General features: G+C 36.7%; 1 protein-coding gene across 1 annotated transcript; it reads right to left on the reverse strand.

Moving 5' to 3' along the window:
• Window positions 1-628: 628 nt before the first annotated feature.
• LOC134804546 (uncharacterized) lies at window positions 629-1,258 on the reverse strand. Its single transcript, XM_063777651.1, has 2 exons — window positions 1,029-1,258; window positions 629-953 (listed from the first exon to the last, which is right to left on the reverse strand). Exon 2 carries the CDS (start codon window positions 951-953, stop codon window positions 666-668), a length of 288 nt encoding a protein of 95 aa, XP_063633721.1. The 5' UTR covers window positions 1,029-1,258; the 3' UTR covers window positions 629-665.
• Between the last annotated feature and the right edge of the window lie 10,885 nt (window positions 1,259-12,143).

Consider the following 12,143-nt stretch of genomic DNA (forward strand, 5'->3'; position numbering starts at 1 on the left):
GCGTAATTAGTACGGTTGTGAACTAGGGTGACGATGTGGTATACTATAGGTAGGTAGGTACCTAAAACCTTATATACATAGGTATGTATAAAATAATAGCTACCTACGTAAATTAATAATTCCACGCTGACGAAGTCGCGGGCAAAAGCTAGTATTTAATAAATCCGCTACTCGATGCTAGAACTACGAAAATATTAGTCGTTTTAGTACCAAAACTGATATATGGAGTGAGCACTATGCTTACTATATGTATTTATCTACAGTATAGTAAGGTATTCCATTAAGCCAAGTAAATAATCCTTAATGAAATCTAAATCTCAATAGACACCAACCTACAACAGCCATACGTCGCAACTAAGGATTCAAAATGTACTTACGGGCGCTTACGGAAAGTGCCTGAGGAAAAATGGGCAGTGTGCTTTTCATGCAATTATTGAGATTCGAGCGCTACTCGTATAAATCGAAGTGGTCGAAAATAATCGCATACCTACGACAAATTTTCAAGAGTATTTGCGCATGAACTTACTAAACATTAATATATTTTTCACTTCACTCTGAAGACTTGCATGTCTGTAAGTGGAGGTACCTACGTACTATATGTAACCAAAAGAAAAACAATATCAAACATGAATTTGTTTAATAGGTAGGTATCTTGCTATCAGAAGCTATTCATCATCAAAATTGAATCTCCTCATGCCGTCGAACCTGAAGCCGTAGGCGGCGGCGTTCTTGACGTCTACCAGCGCCGGGTTGCGGTGCTTATAGAAACTGCCGTGCCCGTGCGCAGGCCTCGACGAGCCGTTCGGCACGCCGTGCGCCTCGCGCGGATAAAACGCCTCGAACTGCCCGCTAGATGGCAGCACCGTCTTGAGCCCCGCGTCCTCCGGGTCGTACGGTCGGCACAGAGATGGCGTTAACATCGCCAACAAACACATCACGTACACTGACATCATCTGCAATAACATAATTAAGATATAAATACGTTTAAATATATTGTCAAGACATAAAGAAATATTAACATTACATACTGTTTAACAATTATAATGTTGCTCCCGATGAGCTGGTTGCATATGGAATGTGATTCGTCGGAGCGCATTTAGCGAAACTGGTAAATCGTCGCAGTGGGTCACCTTGAGGGGCTCGAGCGCGCGGACAAGCAGTGGCGGCGGCCGGCCCGTGCTGCAACAATACCAACTTTCCCTCCGCGGTGTCAGCAAGTCAACATTAGCGCTACACGAGTGGCAGTCCGCTAACTCAATCAACTAGTCTTATCACTTTTATTACGCACGTTGCGCATAACCTGATACCTACGGGTCGACTTTTATTTTAATCGTACGTAAATACTAAATTCTGTTTTCTGTGTGTTGCGTGAGTTACAACTCTGACTAGGTACCTACAAAAAACGCGTTCTTTTTGTTTACCTATCACTTTTATAAGTCACTGAAAGAAAATTATTTGTGTTGCGTTTATAATCACCCACCGGTATAATCAGCTTGATTGACATTGACATCACGCACGCTCATTATGTTTGGTTTGTTTAACATAAATTAGTACATAGTACATACTTAGGCATACCTATGCATCGTCAGGTGACAACCAAAACACTAACTAAGTACAGTCAACTATAAAAATATGGGTGTAGCCAACTTATTCAAAAATATGTCCCATAGTTCTTAATTCGCTGACATAAGAGCTATGGGACATATTTTTGAGATGATTTGTGCACCCATATTTTTACAGTTGACTGTACCTATACCACAGAATAAATAATAGTACTAAGTCCTATACCTACCACCACAAGTTCATAACCATAAAAACCGTTTAAGTACCATGGTTTAGATTGATTTTTGTTTATTTAGTAATTTTTTAGTAATTAGTGAGTTACTGTTGTCATCTGACGACATATTAATAAATAATTCTAGATAACTATTAGTCAAGATCGAAACGTTATTTCTCGGATAAAATAGGCCAAAGCTCAGTGTTTTATTACTGAAATAGGTGGCATTTTTGAATACCGTAGAGTTTCGTATCTTTGCCTGCGCTACCTATTTTCGCCTAGTTTGACATAAGTTGCCATTAACAAAATGTTTCTAATGTAAGCCTTACATAAAACTGCTAAATACAAAGTATTTTTTACGGGTGTCAATATTCTTCGAACAATCTGCGGCTAACTTCACACAGTTGACCTTTAGGGAGGTTTTTTCGTGACACCGACCACACGTTTTTTCAAACCAGTGTTTTAACTTCAGTTTTAAACGGTAATACGGACCCGGTAATGTTAAACTTTTTACATGATTATATCCTATAACTATTTCTTTTTCATATGAAACTATTATTTAATGGCTAGCTTACGTTTAGAAGCCACAATTGGATAAAACATTGGTGAGGGTACTTTGCGTCCATCTTGTTGCCAAATTTCGCCTACCCCTAGGGTTGACAATTTTTTTGTACCACATTCATTGGTGGATGACATTACTTGTTTCCAAAAAATATTTTCTTATGTTTGGTTATTTTGGTTTACGCTATATGCAAATGTTTATTTCTACTCTTACCGATGTTGAGTAGGTACCAAATAGGTATTTTTATGTCTCACTTTGTGTAAATAAGGTTGATTTGATGTCAGTTACGATAATAACAACAATTTTGCAACAATCAAATAATTTTGCTAATAATAATATTTTTTTTTAACTTATAAACCATTACTCCCCTTTATTTGGTATGTTGGTTAATTTTTGGCAGCCCTAGCTTCATTATAGTAAATGTATGAAAACAACTTCAGACTGTTACCAAACTTCGCCTACTACCTCGTTTTTTTAAAATATGCCTAGTCTAGTGTAGTTAAGGTTCATAGTATATTAGCACATTCCAAGGAGATACGACTTAACATGTGTAAGTCACAGAAAAATAAGTATTAGCGGCAAGGCATGCCATAGGCGAAGATTGGGTAAGATACCCAAACATCGCCTATTGCCTTTAGGGCCATTTATTACCAACTTAACCAATGAAATTCTAAGTTTTAGTGGTATATACTGATAGTTAGGAGTACTAAAAAACGTTTTTTCGCCTTAACGGATTAAAATGCTTTCAAATTTGAGAGATTTTTTGTGAAAAGTGTCAAAATCCAGGCGAAGATACGAAACTCTACCAATAAAATTAATTAAACTCTAATCACTTGGTGTTTTTTACTCAGCATTAGATAGGTACATTAGATTGGAAACGAGATGAAATTAAAAACGTAAAAGCTCATATACCATCTTTATTTACCTTTAATGAAAATAAACCCCTTCCAAAACCTATATATGCTTATGATAATTGATAAAGAGACTAAGGTCTTCTATTTTATTTCCAAGTAACTTCCATAACTATGATCTCATTATCATATACTCACGATATTCAAGACAAAGATGAAACAACTATAGACTTGATAACTGTAGGTACTGTACGGGACATTGTTACTACTAAATGTAATAATGAAAAACAATAATACATTACAATGTTCATCGCAATTCCATTTTGTAATTAAAACACCTGCAACGTCCGTTGATATTTAAAAAAAGTGCACTAAATTTATGACTCACTCAGTAAATATATAATAAAAATAAATATTCTCAGATCCACTACTTACAATCCTGCACCAAACTAACTGTCTCTGTTTAGCCCAATGGTTGACTGGTAGAGAATGCCTCAAGGCGTTAAGTCCGCCATTTGTACTCTTTTTGTGTTATATTTGTAAAAGTCAGTATAAACGCACGTAATTAATAAAGTACCTACAGGACACGCGTTACATAATTATATCATCTTGTTTCGTCAGCGCAACCTAACTAGGTAGGTACATACAATGATGCTACCTAGGTAATGTGGTTGCGGGCCAACTCTCGGTCTTCGCCTGTAAGGGGCTATTCATAAATTACGTCATTTCAAATTGGGGGGGGCGTCTGGACATCGGATGATGGTAGCATGACGTAGGAGGAAACGGGGTCATTCGAAGCATGATTTTTGGATGATTTTAGGAGCGGGGGGGGGGGGTCAAAAACGTCAAAAATAGATGACGTCATTTATGAACAGCCCCTAAGGCCGCGGACTGAATGCACGCCACGCGCGGCGCGCCGAGCGTCAAATGAAGGCTGTTTTTGGTTGAGCGCAATAAATGGCCTCTAATGCGCGGCCTTAGAGCGTTTTCACATTGTCCGATCCGATACCGGATATAGGATCCTACATCCCCAAAGTCAGGAGGGTTCCGTACCCAAAGGGTAAAACGGGACCCTATTACTAAGACTCCGCTGTCCGTCCGTCCGTCCGTCTGTCTGTCACCAGGCTGTATCTCACGAACCGTGATAGCTAGACAGTTGAAATTTTCACAGATGATGTATTTCTGTTGCCGCTATAACAACAAATACTAAAAACAGAATAAATAAAGATTTAAGTGGGGCTCCCATACAACAAACGTGATTTTTGAAGGAAGTTAAGCAACGTCGGGCGGGGTCAGTACTTGGATGGATGACCGTTTTTATAGATAATGGTACGGAACCCTTCGTTTGCGAGTCCGACTCGCACTTGGCCGGTTTTTTTGTATTATTTTATTGTGATCTACTGTTATCGCTCACATTGAACCTAAGTCCCAAAATACAAAAAAAATTAGGCCATTTTTTCGTTATGTAATCTGACTCTAGCAAAATTTTAATTAATTTTAATGGCTATGGCTACTCTAGCTGGGAAAATCATTTAATCTGGGAATGCAGATAGGTTTAAATACATTGGAAAACCAAAAGAAGGAATTATCTAAGGATAATATTTCGAGTATATGTTGCATGACTTGCATGTTTGAAAAAGGTTTGATATGATCTTCCTGCCTTTGTACATGTTATTATTTTTCTAATGTTTTACAATTCTGAATTCGGCTCCAGGTATTTCAAATATAGGTACCTAAGCATTTTACTTCATGACTAGGGCCGTAAGCATAATTATGAGCATAATAAAATCTCTAGAAAATTGTTATAATTTTGTAACTTAGTATTAATTCATGCGTTGATATAAAGGCTCATACATTGTAATAAACTATTCTCTCTTTCCTTCCTTGCAACAAATGCATTCAATTTACATAAGTAGGTATATAGATATTTCAATATTTAGTATGTTTTAGTCATGTCAATGGAACGTAGATCCTAAATATTGCCTAAAATTGATTTTTTTTCTCACCTACTTAAATATACATGTATTGTAGGTATTCATTATTTTAACGGTGTTATTGTTTCCAATTACATCTCTACATTTGGTATTGATCATAAACGTCAATAAATATATTAACATTAGTATGATTAGTGATATGAAGTACACTCAGGGCCGGATTAACCCTAAGTCAAAGTAGGCAACTGCCTAGGGGCCCCGCCTCGGCTAGGGGGCCCCGGCGGCTCAGCTCGCACCAAATAAAATTATGTTTCATAGGGTCAAAATTCACGAGTAACAATTGTTGCTTAATAATAATGAGTATGCTTTTGTTATTGTTTTTCTTTTGATCCATTGTTGAATTTAATGTAACTGGAATAAAATTGAAGCAATACGTTACAGTTTACGGGGCGTATATGCGTACCTGGGGCCCGTTTCTCAAATGCTTGTAACTTGTAATACAAGTGGAAGTCCCTTTCTAACAAAAGCTGTCAAAAAGTGACATCCGCTTGTATTACAAGTTACAAGCTTTTGAGAAACGGGCCCCTGTTAGAAAGGTTTTCTGAAAAAAAATTAACATATCCTTTTTTTTAACAACCAACAACTTCTGGGTTATTTCGACTCAGAATCACGAGGACTATTGATGAAAATAAAGAAAAAAAGTGTCTCCAGTTTTTTAGACGAATTTGGGGTGTCAGTTTAGTGACGATCCATACAAAATGTATGTATGTAAAACTGCGTCACAAAAGTGACCTTTTTTCGACGATTGGTTCATGTCAGAGCGCTGCTTCCTTACAGCTCAGCCTTCGGCGTCGCTTTTTAAGAAATATCAATATTGATTTCAGTAGCTTGGCCTCGCATGAAAGCTCACTTCGCTAAAAGACGCTTCGGGCTTGTCAAGCAATGCGGAGATTGCTGAGCTCGATCTTCACTTCAGCCTCACTTTTTACCTCAATTTACCATTGGTTTGTGTTCCTCATCTCCTCTACTTCAGCTTAGGCTTTGGCCTCGCTGCGCCTAGCTGGGCCTGCAGTCTCGCTTTTTAATACAATGGAATTTGGTTCGTGTCTTTGCTCAACTATGTACTTATCCTGAAGCCTGAAGCACGGCTTTGACTTCGCGGCATGAAAGCTCGCCTCACTTCGGACTTTTAGGCCCAGGTGAAGATCGGTACCCGGCTGGCTTTTTAAGAGGCTTTCACAATTTGCGATATTGTTAATAAAAATTTCGCGCTCGCTTCGCTCGCGTTTTTGGTAGGTTTTTTGGTTGACCCTTTATCTACATGTTAGCTTGACTGGTAAATGAATACAATTAGACCACGAAAAGTCTGCAATGATTTTGATAGGATACGCAGTGCAAGTGTTATTTATACGTCATAATTTCATAGCAGTTTGACGTTTAAAATAACACTTGCACTGCGTGTGCTATCAAAATCGTTGCAGACTTATCTTAGTCTAACTCTAATAATTTTAATATATGGAAATTATTTATTACTAGGTTGATTCTAATCATGTGGCTTATGGTCGGACAATCGTTGTTCAGTCTCGCAAAATTAAGCGTAGCCTCGCTTAAAATTTGCCATTGTTAGATAGGAAAGTGACGCTCAAGCTCACAGCTTTGATATTCCACTGGGGATTGGCCTTAAGCCTAAAGGGCTCTTCCTACACATGACGCAACGCGGAATCGGCAAAAATTGATAGAAAAAAGCTTTATGTCCAAGCAATAAGAGCGAAAAAGACATCGTTCTGACTAGACTCGGATCGTCTCGGCTGAAGATTGAAATTAAAAACGCAAACTTATTTCCCTGTAGGTACTGAACAACTGAACATGCTGTATACAGAATTGACTGTAGGGGGCCCCGAGCCTTGCACTGCCTAGGGGCCCCGACATGCTTAATCCGGCCCTGAGTACACTCCCGTTGTATGGCAATAAAATCAGGAAAACGAGGGACTTACCGATATCACCATATATATCGCAAATGCTACACAAAATTATGAAAATACATTTCTCTTAATGTAACGTGTAATTTTCGTAAAATCTATTTATTATTTTATTTCACAACTGCAATTCTTAAAACACGAATCGAATTACAAGCATATTGCTTCGAAAATTCCTTGAAATACATGTGTTTATGTAATAAAATGTATATATTATAAATAAGTACAATACATTGTGCGAAATGTATTACACAGCGCCGTAATATACATAGTCATGTTTCCTTTCGATCTTATTTAAGGACCAAACACCAAACAATCACTTAGGTATAAGCAATGAGATTCAGTTCGATTATCTATAATGTAAGGTACTCCACCTTATTTTGGAAGGAATTTGACTTCCTTGCCACATCGTATTTTGTCATGGTGACAATTTTCGGTCTCTAGTATCATAATATTGATTATCACTGCGATAAGAAACGAAGTGTCACAGAAATCAAATTACAACTAAGGGTTTTATTAATCCACAATCGAATTGGGTTAATTATTTATAATTGCAATGCAGGGTGATCTTCATATAATTTTCAATATCCTATGTACAGTCAGCGTCGCATAGTAGGTAGCATTCAAAGTATTCAAATAGTTCGGTACGCCATACTGACATGTACTAGCTATCATTTCATTTCAATAATATATAATCTATAGGAGGACTTAGTGTTAGACTTTAATACCCTGGAAGGAGTAGCTTTGGCCCCACCCGAAAGTTGCCTCAGCTGCTCGTATGTTCAGGCATAATGATACAAAATGACCTATTTGGAAAAATTTATTCAAAATGAAATTTATTCACAGGGGCTAAAGTTGGTATCGTCTTGGGTCGTCCCATTCGTTTTTCGTCAAGTTCTTAAATAGTCCTATTCTGCTTTCGTCACTCATTCTACATTGAAAGCCACCGACGATTGTGACGAATGTAGAATGAGTGACGAAATCAGAATAGGACTAATTTAAGAACTTGACGAAAAACGAATGGGACGACCCAAGACGATACCCTAAAGTTACTCTCCACACCAACAGATTCAAGTACCGATGTGCAAGTTGCGGAAAGTTTCCAAAAAGTTGTAAAAGTTCTCGGAAATTTCTGGATATTTCACAGAAATGGAACACTCCAATCCGATCCTCATAAAAATATGCGGAGATTCCGAAAATATTCCACGTGGAAGATTCGCAACTTTGCAATCTTTCCGATGGCATGGCACATCAGTAGATTCAAGATACATTTTCGTAATACATTAACTGGTGTATTCCCGGTTGTCCCCGCCGGGCACAGATGGGAACAGGCGCTTCATATGAATCATTTCCATCTGTCCCCGCCTCATGTATGGCAGCGGTACCGTGAGGCGGGGTCAAATGGGAATACACATTAACTGCATTTTTCCTTAGAACAACATAAGGTGCCTATGAACGTTCATAGTTAAATAGTAAACGACATTGCGATAATTTTATATGTGATCAATATTTTCGTATTAAAAAAAATATTAATTATGATCATTAATCATTACCTATTCAAATACATGGTTCAGATTTTAACCAATTGCAAACATCATTTTTTATCTAATAATAAATGTTAAAATCAGGTATTTATAAAAACATAACAGATATAATATTATAAATTAATAATACTAGGTGTCTAACCTATTTGTTCATTTGTTACTTAATTATTGCGATTAGCATTTTTATAGACATTCAAATTCAAACATTACTTCCTGTAAGCTTAGTAGGTAGTATCTAGTCTTAAGCACTGATATCTCTGAAATAGCCAAATAGCCAGTTTGTGTGTATTCACATGAAATCAGCGTGAAACGTTATCTACAATTACTCGTTGGTATCAATCTTTCCCGTGCTGCCATCTAAACTTTCTTTTTGTTCGGAAAATGGTCCCGTACGGCCAAGAACCTCCACGGTAGTCTGATCTATTTTGTCCGTATAGAATGTATAAATAAAATAAAAACATATTATGAGGTACATATTTGTTACAGCCCCAATAATTAGAATTAAAGTAAATTCTGTACACGGTGGGAAGAAGTTGATAACTCGAGATATAAAATATCTCGTTACGTTAGTTATTACGTAAATTTGAAAATAAAATTACATAAAGTTCAAATTTTTTCTCGCCATTTATCAACTTTATCCCGCCGTGTACGTTTATCAGTTTATCACCATTTCGTTTTTGTAACTTATTAGAGAAGAGCTTAGTGATATTTGAAAAAGTATCAATAAATAAAGGCGCGGTAAACTTTTGCATAATATATTTTAATTATTCCATAAACGATTGGAATCCCCAGCCGGTTCCACCCACCCATTTCATTCTCAGTTTCCCTTCGATCCAAACGTGCACACTTCTCTGTCATTCAAATAGCATGAACTCAATAAAAAAATCATAAATGTTCTCTACCCTACTTTATTTCACATTATTCCATAGGTTACACAGGTCCCGCAAAACAAATGTTACATTAAAATTTGATTCCGAGTACAAGGTACCTATATAATATTAAGAGTTGTTAGACAACATCAAATTATAATTATTTAAAAATACATTTATATACAAGTCGGAACCAGTCTTCATCATCTTCCATAATTAAGTTGTCAATGACAAGCTCGTTTTAGAATAAGCAAATAGAAGTATTTGCTTTTCAGAATATCATGCGAGTTGAATTCGAAGATAACGCAATTTTAGAGCCCTTGTTTAGCGTAGCTTATTATTTGATGAAGTTGTATTATAAGATTTATAAGATCATCAATTCATCATACAAACCAAAAGCGAGAGTTAATGAATGAAACTTATTCATTCCGTTCTACAGCTACACACTGATTACACAGCTAGCACTTGGTAATGTATCAATTCCATATGCTGCAGAAAATATAATTAACTCAAAAAGACTTGCGTTCCTGCTATTCTTATAAATTAGATATACCTACCTAGTGTGCAACTGATGCCCTAACTTTGATAAGTATCTAAATAAAGTTGTATGACAAACTACGGTAAGGACGACGGTAATAAACATATTATAAAGTGACCGGAAGTTTTGATTTTTTTTTTGAGTTATGAAATATTCGATATAGTACATATAAATAAATAAGAAAAAAGTATATTATTATGTTCCTTTTCTTACAATGCCTGCACGTAACGTTTTTTTAGAATTGAAACATGATATGATACGATGGATTTTCATTTTACCATAGAATTTATAGAAAAACAAAGTTACAAGTATTTTATTGTTACTACAAAGAAAATTACATTAAAAAAACATGCTTTTGGTCATTATAGAGGTAAATAAAAAAAAGATGAATACTTTTTTTGAGCAAGCTAAATCGAGGGGAACCCAAGTTTCTACCCTTTATTTTATTGTCATGGCATCTGGTACTTCATATACATGTACCTACTGCTGCGCTAACCGACGTTCAGAGTTAAATTGTTTTTTTTTTTGTCATTTAAGAATAAACATGTGTATTCAGATGTAGATCCAGTGTTTCCAATCTCAAATTTAGAGGAAGACTATTAGTCTTTCTTAACTATTATTTGGCTTGCAAAGCTTCAGTCGGTGTGGATTTATGATAAAAATAAGTATATACTATTACAAATAAATATAGTACAAAATCGAAGGCCAAGATTAGAACTGATGCCTAGAGTTATTCCTTACTCCCCTTAGTTTTCGCTTCATGAAAATACGAACGCTATAAAAACGAATAAAATCCCCTAAAAACTTGTTATTTGACCATTTAGTAGACCCCATTTCATTGATTGAGGCTCACAATTGACCGTTTAAATGTATCTTCGACGTTACCTCAGTGAGCAATATTAAGATAAGAACCCGACATACAACCTCCTTAAAAGATATAATCATATAACCACCACTAAATTTAATAGTCAAAGCATTCAATATATTTATACATTTAAAAGATATTTAAATCACATCAACAGAGATCCTTACTATATCATAATAATTTTTTGGTCATTAAATAGACCATATAACCCAAAGAAAATTCATAGTTTATAAGCATTCCATAATTTTAAATGTAGTTGGTGTATAGAACTATAAATATATATGACAACAGGGTAAAGGGTTATAGTCTTTCGATTTTTAGCTGGCCCCGACGGCTAATCCTTTGTATATTGTTATGTAAAACCGCACGTGCTACGACCTGCATAAAAAATAGTTCGGTCACTCGCCGGCACTCAGTAACCGTAGTACTGAGTGCCGGCGAGTCGAAGGGACCACACACAGCCTCGCAAAATATTTTTCCATTAGTTAATTTTGAATCTTATTGCAATTTCCATAGGAGTTGTAAGTCAATAACCGGCTAAAGTGACCGAACGATTTTTTATGCAGGTAGTACACGAGCGGGTTTACTTAACAACAATAGACAAAGGATTAGCCGCTCGAGGCCAGCAACAAGAATAGGTACCAGCCAGCACCCTTTCTATTGTTGTGGCAACATTGACACCAGTACCAGCGAGAAGTCGGTCGCCAATCTCATACACAGCATCGGGTTGGAAGCAGTGGCTGGAATTATTTTACTGATACCTAAATACAATATTTTCTATATCTTAATATATATTTACCACCAATTAGTGGCAATGACACAACGTACCGTCGTAAAACGCATACGTTTGCTGACTGATGAGGCTTTTGTTATAGTTCAAGCTATGCGCCTCTTTTTAGGGTTCCGTACCCAAAGGGTAAAAACGGGACCCTATTACTATACAAGACTTCCCTGTCCGTCTTTCCAGTACCGTCTTTCCAGTACCGTCTTTCCAGTACCGTCTTTACCATAAGGGCACACGGGGCCCGTGCCCAGGGCCCCCATCCTCAGGGGGCCCCGAAGGACAGACAGTAACTAACAGTATCTATATTTGATTACCCATAATAAATAGAAGATCATAGTAGAAACATGTTAGTTTAGTTGGCTTTGTTTACTTTCCAAAAGGGCCCCAAATTCTTATGTGCCCTGGGCTCCCAACATAGTTTAAGACGACCCTGCGTCTGTGTG

The sequence above is a fragment of the Cydia splendana genome, chromosome Z (assembly GCF_910591565.1).
Source record: "Cydia splendana chromosome Z, ilCydSple1.2, whole genome shotgun sequence".
NCBI classification, from domain to species: domain Eukaryota; kingdom Metazoa; phylum Arthropoda; class Insecta; order Lepidoptera; family Tortricidae; genus Cydia; species Cydia splendana.